At 41.8% G+C, this 21,576-nt stretch overlaps 1 protein-coding gene across 1 annotated transcript in view; it reads right to left on the bottom strand.

Moving 5' to 3' along the window:
* Positions 1–20,946, bottom strand: part of KLRG2 (killer cell lectin like receptor G2) — a 36,005-nt gene extending 15,059 nt beyond the window's left edge. The window contains exons 1-3 of the mRNA XM_072650100.1: positions 19,974–20,946; positions 1,517–1,618; positions 1,150–1,295 (exon numbers count right to left, since the gene is read on the bottom strand). Coding sequence (XP_072506201.1) covers positions 1,150–1,295; positions 1,517–1,618; positions 19,974–20,853 — 1,128 coding nt within the window. The 5' untranslated portion in view covers positions 20,854–20,946. The remainder of the gene's footprint in view (positions 1–1,149; positions 1,296–1,516; positions 1,619–19,973) is intronic.
* Positions 20,947–21,576: the final 630 nt, after the last annotated feature.

The following is a 21,576-nucleotide window of genomic DNA, read 5'->3' as shown; positions in this document are numbered from 1 at the left end:
CGGGTGTTCAGATTCTCTAAGGGACAGAAACAACCTTGCCCATATCCCTGCCTAGAATTTCATCTCAAGGGACTTTAGAATTGCACAGATAGACTGTGTCCTCAGATGTTGGCAGCTTCTTCAACCAACCCCCAACAACTGAGGAGCCAGTTTACTTTATTCAGGTTGTCTATGGTTATAAAAAATGTGTGGTGTTTACCCAAATCCAGAGAGGTAAAAGTATATTTCATTTTCAAACATTACTCTGTTTTGGGGTAGAGGACAGGAATACATAGTACAACCTTATTGATTTAAAAAAAAAAAAGATTAATTTCTACCTAGCATTTGAATACACAGATTTGGAAACCTTCTTCCTGTATTTTCCATGGAGGAAAAGCCCCACATCACTGCGACAGAGGGGGAGAGGTTCAGTATCCCATGAGCCCTGTCCCTGTCTCGCAATTGGTTAAGGTATTTCCATCATAGCAGCTGGCATTTTCACAACCACAGGCACTAGGTAGTGTAGTAGATAGAACACAGGGGCTGCAGTTAGGAAGATCTAAGTTCAAATTCAGCAACTTGTGCCATGCAGATCAGGAAAAGAACGTTCCAACCGGGAGCCCTTTGTACTGTCAGAACAGTTCAATATCAGAAATGAATATGGTTTTATCAGCAAAAATGACCAACCCTGAGTGGTGCAGTGAACAGAGATATGGGTCTGGAGCCAGGAAGACACTTACTAGCTGTGCGACCTTGGGCCAGTCACTTAGCCTCAGTTTCCTCATCTGTACAATGGGGCTAATAATAGCCTCTACCTCCTATGGGGGCTATGAGGATCAAATGAGATAATACTTGTAAAAACAATTAGCGCAGTGCCTGGCATCTAGCGTTAAATCAGTGTTAGCGATTTTTATTATTCTCATCTTCCACGTTAGTGTTTAGTCTTTGCCTGACAACCGGGAGTGATTAAGGCCAGAGCTGGGTCTGTCACATGGGAGGGGGCTCACCATCCTTTTTGGAGCATTTGCTAGCTATGATCCATCTCCTCACCTCAAGTACAGTCTCAATGAGAGTGGGTTCCCACCACTCCCCATAGACCTGGGCCAAAGTGAGGGGCTCAGATCAGTCCTGATTCGACTGTTGCTTTGTCCCAGGCTCTCTCCCTCTCACCTGTGTGTGAGTCAATACTGGCAGAGATGCCTGGTGTGCTGAGCAGAAAGCCTTGCTGTCTTCCCAGCTCTGAACCTCCAAGGAATGATAGTAACAGTGTTCTTCTGACCATATCCAGCCTTCTGGACAAGGTCGGCACTTTGCTCCTGTGGACACAGGGACAACATGACCAGCGAGGCACTAGGGCAAAGCTGGAGGGATAGGAGAGGAATTCTGGTTGGGAGTGATGGGGTATGGGGGTGGAAGGGATGGAGGATGGAGGGAGGAGGAGTTGGGGAAGGGGATATTGAAAGGGTAGAGGAAGTGGGAGAAGGGAAGTAGAAGGTGCTGAAGGGATGGAGGGGGAATCGCACAGGTGTTGCATTACCTACTCGAGAGGCCAGGGCCACTATGGCGACCACAGCCACGGCCAGTAACACTGCCAGGACAGCCAGGGCCCAGCGTAGGGATTTCATGTATGCTGGCAGACCTAGAAGGTGGAGAGACACAGAAGAGGCAAAAACAAGGAGAAAGCAAAATCATTGGGGGACAAGGTGGCAACAACAGCACAGCACTTGATCTGGGTTATACCATATTGATTACAGAAAGGGCAAAGGCCCAGTGACCCATGGAGGAGTGGGGGGAAAGGAAAGCAATCAACTGAGAGTTTTTTTTAAAATATTAATTTTGTTCTTGTTCAGTCATTTCAGTCACGTCTGACTCTCTGTCACTCCATTTGGGGTTTTCTTGGTAAAGATACTAGAGTGGTTTGCCATTTCCTTCTCCAGCTCATTTTACAAGTGAGGAAACTGAGGCAAACAGGGTGAAGTGATTTGATCTGGGTCACACTTCTAGTAAATGTGGGAGGCCAGACTGGAACTCAGGAAGATGAATCTTCATGCCACTACTTGGGAAATATAATGAATAATCAGCTTTTATTGAGTACCTACTGTGTGTAATGACTATAGGGGATACTGGATAGAACAGTTACCTACCTGCCCCAAATTTAATGTGGAATCTTTTTTTAAAGAAACAGAAAATATACCCATCTGCTTTTAAAATTAGGAATGGGGAGTAGAAAGCTAAGTACCTAGGAAATATAATGAATAATCAACTTTTATTGAGTACCTACTACGTGCAGTGGACCATGAGGGATATGGGAAAGAACATTTGACAGATCACACACACACACACACACACACACACACACACACACACACACACACACACACACCCCTTTGGGTAAGTCACTTCCCCATATAAGTCTTACTTTAAAAAGAAGAAACTTATTAGATGATCTCTACACACTTTTCCAGCTCAAATATCCCATAATCTATTTTCTTTTAGTCTTGTGAGAAAAGGCTTTTAAAAAGTACCTTCTATGTTTCAGGCAAAGTGCTAAGCACTGGGGATAGAAAGAAAGGCAAAAAACCAGCGCCTGACCTCCAGGAACTCACACTCTAAAGGAGGGGGAAAGGGGAGAGAAGGGATACAACATTCAAACAACTGCATACAGGATATAGATAAACTGGAGATAATCAATAAAAGAAAGGCATGAGCATTTAGAGGGATCTGAAAGTGTTGTATAAGATAGCACTGTATCTAGGACCTGAAGAAAGGGAGGAAAACCTGGGAAGCAGAAATGAAGAAAAGACCATGTTTCAGGAACAGGCATTTACTAGTCAATAAAATACAGAGTTGGGAGGTGAATGACTTGTATAAGGAAGAGTGAGGAAGTCAAAATATCACTGGGCTGGAAAGGCAGGAAAGGGTCATATTATAAAGGGCTTTGAATGACACTCACATAGTTTTATATTTGATTCTAGAGATAATAGGGAGCAGGTGGAGTTTGTTGAATACAGTAGTGGGCTGCCGTGGTCAGATCTGAGCTTTGTTGGCGTTCACTTGTGTCTGACTCTTTGTGACTCTGTTTGGGGTTTTCTTGTCAGAGATACTGGAATGGTTTGCTATGTCCTTCTCCAGCTCATTTGACAGATGAAGAAACTGAGGCAAACAGGGTTAAGTGACTTGCCTGGGGTCATATAGTTAGTAAGTGCCTGAGGTGGGATTTGAACTCAGGTCTTCCTGACTCCAGCTCTATTCACTGTCCCACTAGCTGCTTCTGGTGGAGGCAGATGCTAAAGTACAGAGCAAATCTTAAGAGGACATATAAATTCCAGTTATTGTAATCATTGCAACCTATAGATACAAGGCCTCCAGTCTGAGGACTTTTTTCTCTGAGCCTTTAAACACGCTTCTCTTCGCCTCAAGCATTATTTGTAGAGGGGTGTGGGGGGGTGTGGGTAAAGTTTACCAAACAGGCTCTCTGAAAGAAAAAAATGTATGCACACACACGCTTACATTTAATCTGCGTTATCAACACTTTCTGAAATCTGGGAAATCAACAAAATAATAAATCTAGCCCAGATTTGCCAAATTCTGAGGTGTAAAAGCTCACACTGAAAAGTTAACAATGGATTACAATAAATTGGGCTGGAATTGCTTCTGACCTCTCCTAGCAAATGCAAGTCACTAATCCTCTCATGAAGATTCATCTTTGAGAGTTCAAATGCAGCTTGTGTGACTCTGGGCAAGTCATTTTAACCCTGTTTTCTCAGTTTCCTTCTCTGTAAAATGAGTTGGAGATGGAAATGGCAAACCAGTCCCAGTATCTCTGCCAAGAAAACCCCAAATGGGATCAGGCAGGACTGAACAACAATCTCTAAATGTTCCAGGCAGCTGTCTAATGCTATAACTTACAAAGCACTGCTGATCTGTATTGGTGTGAAGAGTTTCCCCACAGAGTTCACTCTGCAGATGAACTCACAGAAGGAAGAGGAAAAAGGAAATGGCTTGGAGATGGGAGGAGGAAGAACTAAAGAGGGAGAGATGGGGAGAGAACAGGCAGCAGATAAAGCCATCGGAAGAGGAAGACTGGGGAGTTGGGGAGAAAGAGAACAGGGGAGGGGATAAAAGAAACAGAAAAATGGAGAGATACCTGAGATGGAGAGATGCAGTGGGTTTTGTGGTGAGTGTGCCCCTGATGTCAATACTGAGTGGTTAAGTTGGTTATAGACTTAGAGGATAATGGGGAGGAGGGGGAGGAAAAGGGGAAACCAGGGTAGGGGGAAGGGCCCCGCACATACTGCATCACATAACAAAAGAAGGAACTCCAAAGAAAAGCCAGAATAAAGAATGCCATCAAAGAAGACAGGCTCGTGACATGGTAATAAAAAATAACCAAGAGGACACCCAAGCATTCTAGATGAAGAGGAAATAAGGAAGGCCCCCAACATCGAGGTTCTGAGAAGCAGCTGCTTCTATTTTGTATTTTGAGCTCCATGAATGTGTTTTCCTGTGGAATTCTGAAGGTTTTGTATGCTGAGGAAGGAAGAGCCTAGCCTTGAAATTTTGCTTTTGAACCTTAGATATCAAATGATTGCCTAAGTCTGAAAGTCCCTTTGATACACAAAATCATTCTTTATTCTTTAGAGATGTCCCCATGGCCTCATTCCACAGTGCCACACAATTAGAATTTGAACACAATATTTCTAGCATTTTAAAAAATTGCTGTTCCTTTAGCTCAGTTGGATCAGTTTTTTTTAATAAAATAATTAATTTATTTTTAGTTTTCAACGTTCAATTCCTTAAGTTTTTAATTTTCTCCCCCTGCCCCCACCCCAAGACAGCATGAAATCTGATGTAGGCTCTACATATACACTCTTAATAAACACATTTTCACATTAGTCATGTTGTATAGAAGAATGAGAATGAATGGAAGGAACCATGAGAAAGAAAAAACAAAACAAAAAAAAGAGAGAAAATAGTATGCTTTCATTCAGAATCCATATTTCTTTCTCTGGATGTGGATGGCATTTCCGTCATGAGTCTTTTGGAGTTGTTTTAGGTTGGATCGATTTTTTAAAATGTTGTTTTGCTTTCCTCAGGGCCTAGTTAGGAGTCCGCATCCCATCTCCCCCAAACAATAGTGATGAATCCTCTTCAGGAGTAAATAAATGGGTTAACTCATCTACTGTGAAATTTTGCTCTTGAGTAGATTTTCTGTCCTTGTGTATTTTTTCTTTACTAGAATACAGAAAAAAAATGGCAGTATATTGGAAAGAGAACATTGAATTTGGGGACAGAAGGCTTCGATTTGATTCCTCCCTCTAACTATTTGCTTACCTATGTGACCTTGGGCAAGTCATGGATTCTCAGAAACTGCAAAGTAGAAATAAATGAATGAATGGATGAAAAAGCATTTATTAATCATTTGTCATGTGCAAAGAAGGTACTGTGTGCTAAGTACTGGGAATGTAAATAGGAAAGTAAGATAGTCTCAGCTCTTAAGGAGCTCAAGTTTTAATAAAAGGGATCAACATATATAAAGGTTTCAGTTCCAAGTCAGATGGAAAGGTCCCGTGGTCCTTTCAGAATGTAGCAGCAAAGTGAGGAGGAGAGTGGGAAGAGGAAAGGGAATATAGAACCTACTGTGTGCCAGGCACTGTTTAAGGGCTTTACAGATATTATCTGATTTGATCTTCACAATAACCTTTCAAGGTAAATGCCATAAATATCTCCATTTTATAGATGAGGAAACTGAAACAAACAGAGGCTGTGACCAGTGCAGCGTCACCCAGCTTGTAAGAGTCTTTTTTGACCCCAGGCCCAGATCTCTATCCACTGCACCACTATCCACATTTTAATGTCATTTCTTTTTTTTTTTTTTTTTTTTATTATTAAATTTATTTATTTAACTTTTAACATTCATTTTCACAAAATTTTGGGTTACAAATTTTCTCCCCTTTTATCCCCTCCCCCCCCAAACACCAAGCATTCTAATTGCCCCTATGACCAATCTGCTCTCTCTTCTATCATCCCTCTCTGCCCTTGTCTCCATCTTCTCTTTTGTCCTGTAGGGGCAGATAGCTTTCTATACCCCTTTACCTGTTTTTCTTATTTCCTAGTGGCAAGAACATTACTCGACAGTTGATCCTAACACTTTGAGTTCCAACTTCTCTTCCTCCCTCCCTCCCCACCCCTTCCCTTTGGAAGGCAAGCAATTCAATATAGGCCATATCTGTGTAGTTTTGCAAATGACTTCCATAATAGTTGTGTTGTATAGGACTAACTATATTTCCCTCCATCCTATCCTGTCCCCCATTACTTCTATTCTCTTTTGATCCTATCCCTCCCCATGAGTGTCGACCTCGAATTGCACTCTCCTCCTCATGCCCTCCCTTCTATCATCCCCCCCTCCCTGCTTGTCCCCTTATCCCCCACTTTCCTGTATTGTGAGATAGGTTTTCCTACCAAAATGAGTGTGCACTTTATTCTTTTCTTTAGTGGAATGTGATGAGAGTAGACTTCATGTTTTTCTCTCACCTCCCCTCTTTATCCCTCCACTAATGAGTCTTTTGATTGCCTCTTTTATGAGAGATAACCTGCCCCATTCAATTTCTCCCTTTCTCCTCCCAATATATTTCTCTCTCACTGCTTGATTTCATTTTGTTTTAAAGATATGATCCCATCCTATTCAATTCACTCTGTGCACTCTGTCTCTATGTATGTGAGCGTGTGTGCATGTGTAATCCCACCCAGTACCCAGATACTGAAATGTTTCAAGAGTTACAAATATTGTCTTTCCATGTAGGAATGTAAACAGTTCAGCTTTAGTAAGTCCCTTATGACTTCACTTTGCTGTTCACCTTTTCATGGTTCTCTTCATTCTTGTGTTTGAAAGTCAAATTTTCTTTTCAGCTCTGGTCTTTTCATCAAGAATACTTGAAAATCCTCTATTTCATTGAAAGACCATTTTTTCCCCTGAAGTATTATAGTCAGTTTTGCTGGGTAGGTGATTCTTGGTTTTAGTCCTAGTTCCTTTGACTTCTGGAATATACTGTTCCATGCCCTTCGATCCCTTAATGTAGAGGCTGCTAGATCTTGTGTTATCCTGATTGTATTTCCACAATACTTGAATTGTTTCTTTCTAGCTGCCTGCAGTATTTTCTCCTTGACCTGGGAACTCTGGAATTTGGCCACAATGTTCCTAGGAGTTTCTCTTTTTGGATCTCTTTCATGCGGTGTTCTGTGGATTCCTTGAATATTTATTTTGCCCTCTGGTTCTAGAATCTCAGGGCAGTTTTCCTTGATAATTTCATGAAAGATGATGTCTAGGCTCTTCTTTTGATCATGGCTTTCAGGTAGTCCCATAATTTTTAAATTGTCTCTCCTGGATCTATTTTCCAGGTCTGTTGTTTTTCCAATGAGATATTTCACATTATCTTCCATTTTTCCATTCTTCTCTCTTTGTTCTGTGATTTCTTGGTTTTGCATAAAGTCATTAGCCTCCATCTGTGCCATTCTAATTTTGAAAGAACTATTTTCTTCAGTGAGCTTTTGAATCTCCTTTTCCATTTGGCTAATTCTGCTTTTGAAAGCATTCTTCTCCTCATTGGCTTTTTGAACCTCTTTTGCCAATTGAGTTAGGCTAGTTTTCAAGGTGTTAATTTCTTCAACATTTTTTTGGGTCTCCCTTAGCAGGGAGCTGATCTGCTGTTCATGCTTTGACTTCATGTCTCTCATTTCTCTTCCCAGCTTTTCCTCCACCTCTCTAACTTGATTTTCAAAATTCTTTTTGAGCTCTTCCATGGCCTGAGCCCATTGGGTGGGCTGGGACACAGAAGCCTTGATTTCTGTGTCTTTGCCTGATGGTAAGCATTGTTCTTCCTCATCAGAAAGGAAGGGAGGAAATGCCTGTTCGCCAAGAAAGTAACCTTCTATAGTCTTATTTCTTTTCCCTTTTCTGGGCATTTTCCCAGCCAGTGACTTGACCTCTGAATATTTTCCTCACACCCACCTCACCTCCTGATCCTCCCAGCCCGTGTTTGTGGTCTGAGATTCAAATGCTGCTTCCAGCCTCAGGGCTTTTGGCGGGGGCAGGGCTGCTATTCAGTATGAGATTATGATCTGGTGCTGAGATCGGGGCAGGGCCACCTCTCAGGCTCAGTTCCCTCAGGGGGTTTATGCACAGACCTTCCGCAATGGATTCAGGCTCCCGCCCGCTTGGGGAGCCCCTGTCTGCAGCCGCCTCTCAGCTTCTACCTCCCGGGGGGGGGCCTGTATTATGGGGGCACCCCACTCCCCTCTCGACCCGCCAAAGAGACTCTCTCACCCACCCCTGTCACCTGTGGGTGGAGGGACTTGTGCGGCCGCTGGAGATCCCGTCCCTGAAGCCTGCTCGGATCTGTTTCTCTCGGTGCCGCAGCCGTGGCCGCAGCAGGTCTGGGCTGGGCTTTGTGTCTGCAGCGCGACGGACCTTTTGCGAGAGGTTTGCAGATCCCTCTGTGGGTGGAGGGACCCGCGTGGCCGCTGGAGATCCTGTCTGTGAAGCCTGCTCGGATCTTTTCCTCTCGGTGCCGCGGCAGCGGCAGGGCTGCACTCAGCTCCCAGTCCCGGCGCCCAGTCCGCAGCGCGAAGGACCCCCCCGCGAGAGGTTTGCAGGTCTCTCTGGAACAGAAATCTCCCTCGCTCCAATGTTCCGTGGCCTCTGGGTGCGGAATTCGCCGTGAGTTACTTCCCTGTAGCCATTCTATGGGTTGTGGGTTCAGAGCTATGTGTATGTGCGTCTTTCTACTCCGCCATCTTGGCTCCGCCCCCCTTTAATGTCATTTCTGAGGATAAAACCATATCCATGACTACAGTATATAGGACGGTGATGTTTAGAATTTTCTTTTTCTGATTTTAAGCAGCTGTGTGGTGCCTTGATTTCCTTGGTACAAGTGGTCCCTCATCTCTTTGTTAAGGGGCCTTTGTATCTTAAAGAGGCAGGCTTATCTGCCTTTTGGGTAGTAGTGGGTTGACAACTGGTGGATATCACTGGTCCTTCCTCCACTGGGATTGCCCTCCTTCCATGAACGCTATGGGAACTGGGTTGGAAGTCAAGCCATCCATCTGTGTGTGGGCCCCACACTGCCATGTCCTGGGACTGGGGCTCACGGTCTTAGACTGTCTACATCAAGGTCTAAGGGGAAGTGACTGACTTGCCTGGCACCTGCTTTCTCCTGTATCTCCTTTGCATGCCTTGCTGCTTCAGAAGGGACTTCAGCAGTCATCAGATCTGCCCATACTTGAAAAGTCCTTTCTACAACATACCAACAAGAGGCTAATCAATCAGCCTTTGCTTGAAGCCCTACAATGAAGGGAACCTCACTAACTCTTGAGACAACCTTTTCCACTTTGATCTTGTTTGCAAATTTACTTTTCAGCTTTGACTCGCTGCTTCTAATCTGCCTTCTGAGGCCAATCAAGAGAAATCTAATTTCTTTTCTACCTTCTACCTTTTGAGGCCAGTCAAAACAAATCTAATTTCCTTTCTACATAATGAGCTTTCAGGTACTTAAAGATGGCTACCATGTTCCTCCTAAGTCTGTTTCTCTAGGCCAAAAATCACCAGACACTTCCAAGGGAGATACTCCTGTGGCGTGAATTTGATTCTTGCAAATCCTAATTGGTCTCCTCTGGACACTCCTCAGCTTATCAGTCCTCCCTAAAATGTAGAACCTACATCTAAACATAAAGCCCACAGGGACTATCACTTCCTTAGTTCTAGACACCATATCTGATTTGTAGCCCCACAGTCACTCTAGCTTTCCTTCCTACCAGACAATACTAACAGCTTATGTCCAACATCCAGTCTACTGAAGCCCCCAGACCTTTTTCATTTGAACTGAGGCCTAGCCAGGCCTCTCCTCATTTTGCCCTTGAGAGGCTGATTTTTCTGAATCCAGAGATAAGACTACATTTATCACTAATGAATTTCATCCTGTTCATTTTGGTTCAATGGTGTATATAACCAATCAAGATCTTTTTGTATTCTGATTCTGTCATTTGGTGTTCTTTGTGATTTCTTGCTTGGTTTCATCTGCATATTTGTTAAGAATGCCAACCTTTTTCTAAATCATTGATAAAAGTGTTAAACTGTATGGGACCAACTAGATTCCTGAGACCCTCACCAAAGATCTGGATCTCTTTCAAGCTCATGTCTAACCATTCATGACTATTCTGTGAGTTGCCTCATTCAACACCTTCTGAATCCACTCAATGTCCTATTTAAAATCAAAACAAAACTTTTTTTTTATTTTCCCAGTTATTTATCATTTCACTCTTCCTCTGCCTACTTGGTTGAAGAATAAAAAATGAAAAATAAAATTTTTATAGAAAATATACATAGTCCAGCAAGACAAATTCCCACCTTGTCCATATCTAAAAAGTACCATTTTCTACCCTTTTTTTCTACATTTTCTCCATAAGAGTAGCATGAGAAATTTTATCCAATGCTTTACCGAAATCTAGGTAAACTCTATAGCATTCTCTGTTAGTCTGCCTGACTTGCTCTTGATGGATCCATGCATCATGATCATGGCTTCCTTTTATAGATGTTCATTAATTATCCCTTTAGAAGTAGGCTTTTTTTGTCCTCGTTGTTTAGACCTTGGATTTCATCCCTCTACCAAAGCAGATCAACAACTCATCTCTAATTTGCAGTCTTAGAGTTGTTAGGCCACTAAGACAGTGAAGGACTTACTCATGATCACACAGCTAGGGCTTGACCCAAGAACATTTCCCTGAATTCAAGGTTTGCTCTCTACACACTAGCACAGGCTGCTTATCTCTAATAATAAGAGCTAGAATTTTGCTAGGAATCAAAGTCAAATTCATTGGCTTTGGTTTTCCAGGTTTCTTTTCCCTTTTTTTTTAATTAAAAAATTTTTTTTTATGTGTGCACATCTTTTAAACAAATTTAAGTTAGTTGGTGAGTTCCCTTTCCATACTCAAAAGAGTTTATTTAGAAAGCTTCCTTTTAGTGAGCAGAACTAGGAGGAGAATCTACACAATAATAACAAAATTGAAGGCTGATCAGACATGAAAGACTTAGCTATTCTAATCAATATAATGGTCCAAGATTATTCCAGAGACTTGTGATGAAAAATGCTATCCACCTCCAGAGAAAAAATTGATGGAATCTGAATACAGATTGAAGCATAATTTTTCACTTCATTTTTCTTGCTTTTTTTTTTTGTAACATGGCTAATATGGAAATCTGTTTTTTGCACAATTTCACATGTATAATTTATATCATATTTCTTGCCTTCTTAATGGGTAGGAGAGGGGTGTAAAGTAAGGAAAGACTCTGGAACGCAAAATTTTAAAAAGATGAATGTTAAAAATAATTTGGAAAAAAAAAACCCTTTCCCTTTTTCCTCTTGATTGGAGTTATTTCTTTGTATCTTCAGAGTTTAACTCTTGAGAATTTACCATCCCTCTTAGACAGATGTCCACCACTCAAATTTTAGTCCATGGATTGGACTAAATCCATGGATTGTAAACAACTCTCTTGGCTGCTGGTATTTTCTTTGGCTTTCCCCCACGCCTGGAATGTTATCCCTCCTCAAAGACTCCTACTCATTTCCCTGGCTTCCTTTAAATCTCAACTATATAATCCCATCTTTTACAGGAAACCTTTCTCAACTCCTCTTAATTCTTGGGTCTTCTCTTAGTTAATTATTCCCTAGTTATCCAGTGTGTATATAGTTTATATGCATTTGTTTGCTTCTTGTCTCCAGTATGTGATTGTGAATTCCTCAAGGACGGGAAGTGTCTTTTGCCTCTTTTGTATGCCTAGAACTTATCACAATGCCTGGCACATAGCAGGGGATTAATAGATGTATATTTATTGATTGGAGAAATGTTTTTGCAACTCCAGTCTTGTCAAGCTAAAATTACCCTCTAGACATATCACAACTTCCTGCAGAATTATTTTCAAGCCATTACCATAGCTCTCCCTATTCTGCACCCCAAACAAACGATACAGTTTGTAGAATACTTAGACAAAAGAAATCATAATGATAAGCAGCTCTTACAGTCACCTTGGAAGGTCTCTGAAATGCTAATTCACACCTATTTTTAGTTTTACATAACTATTAGCCTGGAATGCATCATCTATTTAAGGTAACTGAATATTTTTGAATATAATTGCTTTTCTAAAATCAAAGTATGAAATCAAGGAAAAATACATCTTTTCTAGATCTCTGTAATTTTACTTCAGGGGACACCAGAAGTATACAATACCAACTTCCTTATGCACCAGAGCACCTCCTCATCAGTGTGATGGCTGTGGAAATAAAATAGAATATTTGCCAGACTCTGGGGTAGCAAAGATCTAACTTGCTCACTAATATTGCCCTTATGGTAGAGAAAATTCCCAATAACAAAATTCATCTGGAAGAACAAAAGGTCAAGAATGTCAAGGAAATCAGTGAAAAAAAATGTGAAAGAAGTTGTCCTAGCAGTACCAGTTCTGAGCAGTGGTAGCAATCCTGATCTCAGACAAATCAAAAGCAAGAAAGGTACTATAGATAATGAAGTAGTAGCAATATTAAATATATATATGCACCAATGGTATAGCATCCAAATTATTAAAGGAAAAATTAAATGAGTTACAGGAGAAAATAGACAGCAAAGCTATGCTAGTGGGGGACCTCAACTTTCCCCTCTCAGAGGCAGACAAATCAAACCAAAATAAGCAAGAAAGAAATTAAGGAGATGAATAGAATTTTGGAAAAATTAGATATGATAGACCTCAAGGGAAAACTGAATGGGAATATACCTTTTTCTCAGTGATACATGGCACCTACACAAAAGTTGACCAAGTGTTAGGACATAAAAACCTTACAACCAAATGCAGGAAAGGAGAAATATTTAATGCATCTTTTTTTTACCCAGATCATAACGCAAATAAATTATAATGAAGAGTGTGGAAAAGGATTAAAAGTTAATTGGAAATTAAATAAATAATCCAATCCTCAAGAATGAGTAGATAAAAGAACACATCACAGAAACAATCAATAATTTCACTAAAGAGAACAACAACAATGAGACAACATATCAAAATTTATGGGATGCAGCCAAAGCAATATTTAGGGGAAATTTTATATATCTAAAATGCTTATGCCAATAAAAAGAGAAAGAGATGATCAATAAATTGGGTATGTGACTTTAAAAAAATTAGAAAAAGAAGAAATTAAAAAATCTCCAATTAAAACCAAATTGGATATCCTGAAAAATCAAAGGAAATTAATAAAATTGAAAGTAGGAAAACCATTGAACTAAAAAGGGTACTGATTTTATGAAGAAAAAACACAATAAAATAGATAAACTATTGGTTAATTTCATAAAAAAAGAAAGAAAATCAAATTGTCAGTATCAAAAATGAAAGGGGTGAATTTACCACCAATAAAGAGGAAATGGAATTAATTATTAGGAGCTATTTTGCCCAGTTAAATGCCAATATGTCTGACAATCTATGTGAAATGGATGAATATTTATGAAAATATAAACTGCTGAGATTAATAGAAGAGAAAATAGAAGTCATTTTTATGAAAAACACTGGAAAGCATAGGAATAAATGGAGCTTTCCTTGAAATAATAAGTAGTCACTATCTAAAATCATCATTAAGCATTATCTATAATTGGGATAAGCTAGAAGCCTTCCCAAGAACAAAATTTATTTGGGAGAACAAAAGGGCAAGAATATCAAGCGAATCAATGAAAGAAAATGGCCTAGCAGTACTAGATCTCAAACTATATTTCAAAGTGGTAGTCATCAAAACAATCGGGCACTGGCTAAGAAATAAAGTGATGGACTAGTGGAATAAATTAGGTATACAATATACAGTAGTAAATGACCATAGTAATTACTATTTGACAAAAATTGCTGGGAAAACTGGAAAGCAAAAAAATAGGTTTAGCCCAATATCTCATACTGTATATCAAGATAAAGTCAAAATGGGTACATAGTCATAAAGGGTGATTCATAAGCAAATTCAGGTTTGCAGAAAACATTTACTTGTCATACCTATGGATAAGGGAAGAATTTATAACAGAACAAGAGATAAAGAGCATTAGAAGTAAAATGGATAATTTTGATTACATTAAATTAAAAAGGTTTTGCACAAACAAATCAAATGTAGCCAAGATTAGAAGGAAAGCAGAAGATTAGGGAAAAAATTTATTTCACATCAAATTTCTCTATCAAAGTCCTTATTTCTCAAATATAGAGAGAACTGAGGCAAATCTATGAGTAAAAGTCATTCCCCAGTTGGCAAATTGTCAAAAGATATGAACAGGCAGTTCTCAGATGAAGAAATCAAAACTATCTATAGGCATGTGAAAAAATGCTCTAAATCACTACTGACTAGAGAAATGCAAATTAAAACAACTCAGATACTACTTCATACCTATCAGAATCACTAATATGACAGAAAAGGGAAATGGCAAATATTGGAGTGGATATGGAAAAATTGGGACACTAATGCACTGTTAGTAGAGTTGTGAACTGATCCAACTATCCAGAAGAGCAATTTGGAACTAGGTTTAAAGGGCTATAAAACTGTGCATGCCTTTTGACCCAGCAATACCATTACTAGATCTGTATCCTGAAGAGATCAAAGGAAAAAGAACCTACATATACAAAAATATTTATAGCACCTCTTTTTATGGTGGCAAGGAATTTAAAATTGAGAGGATACCCATTAATTGGGGAATGGCTGAAAAGTTGTAGTATATGGTTATAATAAAATACTATTTTGCTATGATGAGCAAGAGGGCTTCAGAAAAACCTGGAAAGACTTACATGAATTGATGCAAAGTGAAGTGAACAGAACACAGGACAACATGGTATACTGTAACAGCAATATTGTATGATCAACTATAAATGACTTAGCTGTTCTCAGCAATACAATAATCCAAGACAGTTCTGAAGGACTTATGAAGAAAAATTCTATCCACCTCCAGAAAAAGAACAGTTGAAAGCAAACTAAAGCATATCTTTTAAATTTATTTTTTTGGGATTTGGTCTTATTTTCTTTTGCAAAATGGCTGATATGGAAATATGGTTTACATGATTGCTCTTCTACAATCTGTATCAAATTTCTTGCCTTCTCAGGGAAGGAGGAAGAAAATTTAGAATTTAACATTTTCTAAAAATGAAAGTTAAACATTGTTTTTAAACGTAATTGGGAAAAATAAAATACATATTTTTAATTTAAAAGTTAATTTAATGCAACAGACTAATCATGATTTGTGGTCTTTGGAAGTCTTTATTATAAAAATGTACACTAGTAATCTAAGAACTAGGTAGAGAATCTGGAAGAACTCAGGTAGTACAAGCCTTTTCCCATTAGCACCTTCTCAATACTATTAGCTAATTACCAGGGCAATGAGAAGGCTGAGGTAGGAGGAGAGAAGCCTGACTGCTAACCAGCCCTTGGAGGGATAGGTGGGTGGGTGGAGAACTTGTGTTATTGCTGAGTGGAAGTAGCAACCACAAATGGGGGAGATCAAAGATAACATCCCAGTGGGACCTCAATATTTTGGTTAGGCTTGAGCTCCAGTGAGCCTTTAAGGCTAGATCATCATTCATCGTTCATAGGGCATAAAGCAGGTTAATGAGATGAGACAACATACAGGTGCTGACTCATTCATTTATTCTAGCTGAGTTCCATATGAGAGGTAGCACGGCATAGTGGAAAGTCCTGGACTTGGAGCCTGAGGAATACTGAGTAAGAATTTTATTACCTATGTAATGGTGCCAGCTGATGAAACTCTATAGACTTTGGTTTCTTCATCTGTAAAATAAGGAGGCTGAACTAGACTCTTGGGAACTCTTAATCTGGGGTCCTTGACCTGATTTTTAAAGATATTTTGATAACTGTATTTCAGTATAATTGATTTCCTTTGTAATTCTTTTATTTTATGCATTCAAAATTATTATTCTAACTTAGCTGTTCTCAGCAACACAATGGTCCAAGACAATTCTCTAGAATTCATGCTGAAAGGTGCTGTCCATCTTCAGAGAAAGAACTGGTAGAGCCTAAATGCAGATCAAAGATGTCTTTTCTTTATTTTTCTTGTCTTTTTTTTTTTTTTGGTCTGTGTTTTCTTTTACAAAATAACTTACATGGAATTGTGTTTTGCATGACTACACATGTAGTATGCGTATGACATAGTATGTCAAATTGCTTGCCTTCTCAGTGAGGGGAAGATGGGAGGGAGGGAGAGAATGTGGAACTCAAAATTTGACAAAAAAGAATATTTAAATTGTTTTTACATGTAACTGGGAAAAAATAAAATATTATATAAGATTTTAAAAAATAAAATAAAAACATTATTCTGAGGAGGGGACTATAGGTTTCATCAGACTGCTAGGGCTACGACACAAAAAGATTAAGAACCCTTGGACTAGAGAGCTTAAAAGGTCATATCCAGCTTTAAAATTCTGTGATTCTCTCGTCCTGAAAGAGCCACATGTAAGGGATTCTTGCTCTTCTCCTGTCTCAAGTTCGAGTATCTTTTCTTTCATTGTTAAGTTTCTCAAAGTGTGAACTACACTCCCTACTTGCTTCCTCATTACTCATTCCCCCTTTAAATCCCTATAGTCTCCTGTTCTATGAATCTACTGCAACTGTGTTTTTGATGATAGAGAAACTCTACTGGCTAAATTGCCTTTTTCTACTTCCAGCTGTACTTGACTCTACTGACTACACTCATTAACCTCACTGCCATCTTGTAACTTTTTGGTCCCTTAGCTCCCATTGGTTTCCCTTCTTCTGCAACTCCTTGTGCCACTCCCTAAATACAGGACCCCTGCTGCCTACTCTGAAATCAAATCAGACCTTGAAAAGTGGATAGAATTGACAGAGGGAAGGAACCAAATTAGAAGGTTGGAGAGAAATGTGGGAGTCATCAGCGTAGATGTTGTAATAGGAGCTACGGGAATGTATGAGCTTTTTCACATTGTCTTCCTTCACTATTCCAGGATATTCTTCTCTTCTCTGCCTCTGAATTCCTATAGTACTTACCCTCTTTGTCCATAAGGTATATTCTCTCCTTCCTTCCTTCCTTCCTTCCTTCCTTCCTTCCTTCCTTCCTTCCTTCCTTCCTTCCTTCCTTCCTTCCTTCCTTCCTTCCTTCCTTCCCTTTCTCTCTGTCCCTGGGTCCTTGTATGTCTCTGTCTCTCATTTTAGCACTCAGCACCCTTAGCACCAATAATTAACAGTTCCCATGTACATTTTTGTCTCTCCCCCCCACCCCCTAATTACATTGTAAGTTTCTTAAGGGTAGGGATCAACTTTCTTTTGGCTCCTTCTCAGAACCTAGCAAACTGCTATGTATGTAATAAATGATTAGTCAGTAAAACAAGAATTTCCCTTCCAGGTGATATCCTAGGACTAAGGATCTTTTAGATTCAATTTTACCATATTGAAATACAGTGGACTCTGGTCCTGCTGAAAACCACCTACTCTTCATCCCCTCAGTTTAGGTCTTTGTTTTCATGTCCTTATTTCAGAAACTCCTATTAATTCTCTGCTTACTCAACCACATTCTAATGTTCAATCAATAAACCCAAAGCATTTATGAAATGTATATTATGTGCTAGGCACTATGTTAAGTACTGGGGATACAAAGGCAAAAGTTAGACAATACCTGCCCTAAAGCTACAAGAACTTATTTGATTGGGGGGAGAAAATATAGGTATACACATATATGTATATACAAAATATATGTAAGATACTTTGTTGTGGAGCTGCTAGGTGGTGCATTGGAGAGAGTACTGGGTCTAGAGTCAGAAAGACTCATCTTTCTGAGTTCAAATACGATGTCAGACTAGCTGAGTGGGCAAGTCACTCAATCTTGTTTGCCTCAGTTTCCTCATCTGCAAAATGAGCTGAAGAAGGAAATGGCAAACCACTGCCAGTACCTCTGCCAAGAAAACCTCAAATGGGGTCACGAAGAGGCAAACATGACTGAAAAAGACTGAACAGTTTGGTGTGGGGAAGCACAAACAGCTCAGGAATCAGGAAAAGCCTACTGTATAGACTGAAGGGAACTTTGATAAAAAGTAGGGATTCTAAGAATCAGAGGGGAGGAGGCAGTATATTCCAGACTTGGGCGCTAGCCAGGGCACAGTCATGAAAAGGGGAGAGATGGGAGTGTTGCTGTGCATCAGGGAAAACAAGAGGGCCAATTTGGCTGAATTGTAGACTATGAGAAGCAGATTGAGTGGGAAAGTGAGAGGGCAGCCATGTTGTAAAGGGCTTTAAAAACCAAGTAGAGGAATTTATCCTCGGTCTTAGAGGCAACAGGGAACCACTGGAATTTATGGAGTAGGGAATTGATATGGTGAAACCTGCACTTTAGGAAAATCTCTTCAGCAGCTGTGTGAAAGATGGATTGGAGAGGGGAGAGAAGAATCCCAGAGAACAATTAGGAGGCTGCTGCAAAAACTCAAGCAAGAGGTGAGTTCAAGAACCTCTCCCATTGGTCTCTTTCCTTTCAGGAACTTTCTCTTCAAAGAGAAGGAGGGAGAAAAGGAAGTTCATCTTATTTGCAGTCTATTCTAATATACAGAAATCCCTAAAGAAAGACTCAAGCAGTGAACTGAGAGACAAGGGCATGGGGATTGGGGTACTATGGGATTTTATCATGGAATTATGTGATCTTGAGTGTAGCTGAGTTGTTCTTTACCTCAGCATCTCTTGAAAAAAAAAATCTAGACCTACTATTTCATCAGTGAAGAGAAGTCTTGTTGGAAACTTTCACCTATGCAAATGGAGAATTCAACTCACCCTTCCTAAAGAGTTGTGTTGGCTTACATCCTAAGAGGTTAAATGGTTTTACCTACACAGCTACTGTGAGTTGGAGGAAAGGCTTGGACCTAGGTCTTTCCTTCTTTAAAGCCACTGATCCATGTATACAAGGTACTTATCCTCTCTTGTTATGATAGAAACACATATTCTTTGGGAGACCAAGAGGGAGTTTTAGCCCAGTTTGATAACCAGTAGCAATACCACTGTCCAACAATGTTGGATCAGCAATCCTACATTCATTCATTCGACAAAAGTTATTAAATGACTGCTGTGTACTACAGACAAGGAGGGCTGGAGAGATAACAAAGACAATTCAGGGACAGACTCAGTCCTAGCTCTCCTTTCAGGATGGGTTCCTCCAGTTCCCCATCTGGACTATTAAGAACACAAGTGCTGAGCATTTTACCCCAATCTCCCCAATCCTCGGTCTAGTCTGATTTCCAGTTTCCCATTTCCTCCTCACTTGTCTTCCCCTCCCCAAGTCCCCAGAGTTCATTCAGCAAAAAGTATGCTAGTATGTGAATGAAATGAGCCCAAAGAAAAATCAGACTTTGAACAGGGTAGCATGGGTCAATAAATTCAGCCCTGGACTGGTAGCCCAGTGTCCAGGTACTGTGTAGGACACTGGATTATAAGTAAGCCTTGGTGCCAATAAAGCAGAGGTGAGAGTTCCCTCACTATGCCTCAGCAGATGTGCAGGGAAAAAAAGCGTTGGGAAAGATGCCTTGAAAAAGTCTAATTGAAATCTACGATTGCAGTCTTATTTTTATTTATATATTCTAAGTCAGGCATCTAATAAGATGTACTGATGGAATTAGTTTGTAATGTTCATAATAACAGAAAACGTCACATGACTGAGGTAGGGAGCTGAAAGGAAAGAAGATGCAGGGGCTGGCATTCAGGCAGGAAGTGTTCTCCAGCATCTCCAGAGTTAATTCCCCTGCATAACAGGCCAGCTGGGTCCAGTGGCGGGCACAGGCTGGATTTCCCTCGCCCTGGATTCCTCCCTCGTCCCCCTTCTTCCACACCGGCGCGTCCTGATGGGACACTGGGGATTTCCCTTCCCATCCCAGCCAGGAAGTGCGGGCTCACTAGGGCTCCCAGACCGGGGGACCTCCGCAGGACGCGGTCTCTTACCTATGAGTGATATCGCCTGGTGCAGCTTGTCTCCGTCAGCCACGCACCCGGGCAGCAGCTTCTCCCACTCCTTGTCCTCCAGCCCCAGCTCCCGGCACCGACATCGGGGAAGCCCCGACGGAGATTCCCCGAACCGCACGGGTCCGGGGCTGGCCCGTCCCTCCTGCTCCCGGTACCGATCGGCCCAGCCGGCAAGGGGGTGCGGACTTCCCCCCCATGTGCTCCCAGGGGAAGGAGTTCGGGGCACCCCAGTGCGGGAGAAGGAGGAGTGGCGCGAGAAGGCGGGGGAGTCCGGCACGGGCACCGAGAAGAAGCGGGTGGTGGGCACGGGAGAGGGAGTGAGTCCCGAAACCGCCGCACCTACGGGCTTCACTCGCACATCCACCTGCAGCTCCACCGGCGCCCAGGCCCCCGACCCCGCCTCGCCCGTCTCCTTCACGGGGCCGGGGGTGGACGTTTCTCCCTCCCGAGGCTGCGCTTCTGCCGCGGCCGGGACGGGGACCAGAGCCAGGGTGCCCTCCCGATCCCCGCGGCCCTGGAGCTGCTCAGAGCTGGCAGATGCCCGGCAGCGGAAAGAGCCGTAACCCAAGCTCGGCTGTGGCACCCGGAGGAGGGAGGGGCGAAGGGAGACAGTTTTCTCGCCCGGGGGATCCCGGGTCCGAGACGGGCTTGCCGCAGCCGCCGGCTCCTTGGGCCCCTGGGGATTCCCAACAGGCTTCTCCGAGGGCTCCGGCTGCTCTGGAGGCGACTGCTGTTCCCCGGCGACTTGCTGCTCCGGGACGCCCAGCTTCTCCGGCTCCTGGGCCTGATTCTGAATCGGTTCCATTGGGAATTGGGACCCAGCCATTTCCTCCCCTAGGGCTGCCTGGTTCCCAACCATATCTCGAACTACCGGCTTTCGGGAAGGCAGAGAGGAGGGAGACCTCCTCACCTGCACGCAGGTAGAACTCAGCTCCGCCCTGCGGCCAGTTCTGATTGGATGAATGAAGAAGAGCGTTTGCTCACGTCGTTGGCTCGCACCCCGCCGCCCCCGAGGTCGAGCTGCGATTTGCTGTGGCTGTGTTCCAGTGGTTACACCCCCTGTCACAAGCTCCCAGACCCCTTAACACCCAGACCTCAGGGCTGGAATGAGGTGGGGCATATACTTGACTGCTGCCGACATGTGTGGGCTCGCAACTTCGAGACACTCGGGCCGTACCGGGACCATAAAGGTGGTGGGTGTACGGGCAGGAAAACCATCCACTTGGAGTCCTGAAAAGACTGCCCTTTGTGTTAGAGCTGGGAAACCCAGAGTTACAGTTTAGCCCTTTGGCCATCTCAAATGTTTCCTTAAGAGACTAGCAATTTAAAAGTTAATGAACATGTGGAGGGAACTTTTTTTAAAATTAATTAATTTATTTTAAGTTTTCAACATTCATTTCCACAAATTTTGAGTTCCAAATTTTCTCCCCATCTCTCCCCTCCCCTCACCCCAAAACGCTGAGCATTCTAATTACCCCTACAACCAATCTGCCCTCCCTTCTAACATCCCTCCCTTCCCTTATCCCCATCTTCTCTTTTGTCCTGTAGGGCAATATAAAATTTCTATACCTCATTACCTGTA

This window comes from Notamacropus eugenii, chromosome 3 (assembly GCF_028372415.1).
Source record: "Notamacropus eugenii isolate mMacEug1 chromosome 3, mMacEug1.pri_v2, whole genome shotgun sequence".
NCBI lineage: Eukaryota > Metazoa > Chordata > Mammalia > Diprotodontia > Macropodidae > Notamacropus > Notamacropus eugenii.
The sequence above is the reverse complement of the archived record's forward strand: the minus strand, read 5'-3'. Positions and strand labels throughout refer to the sequence as shown.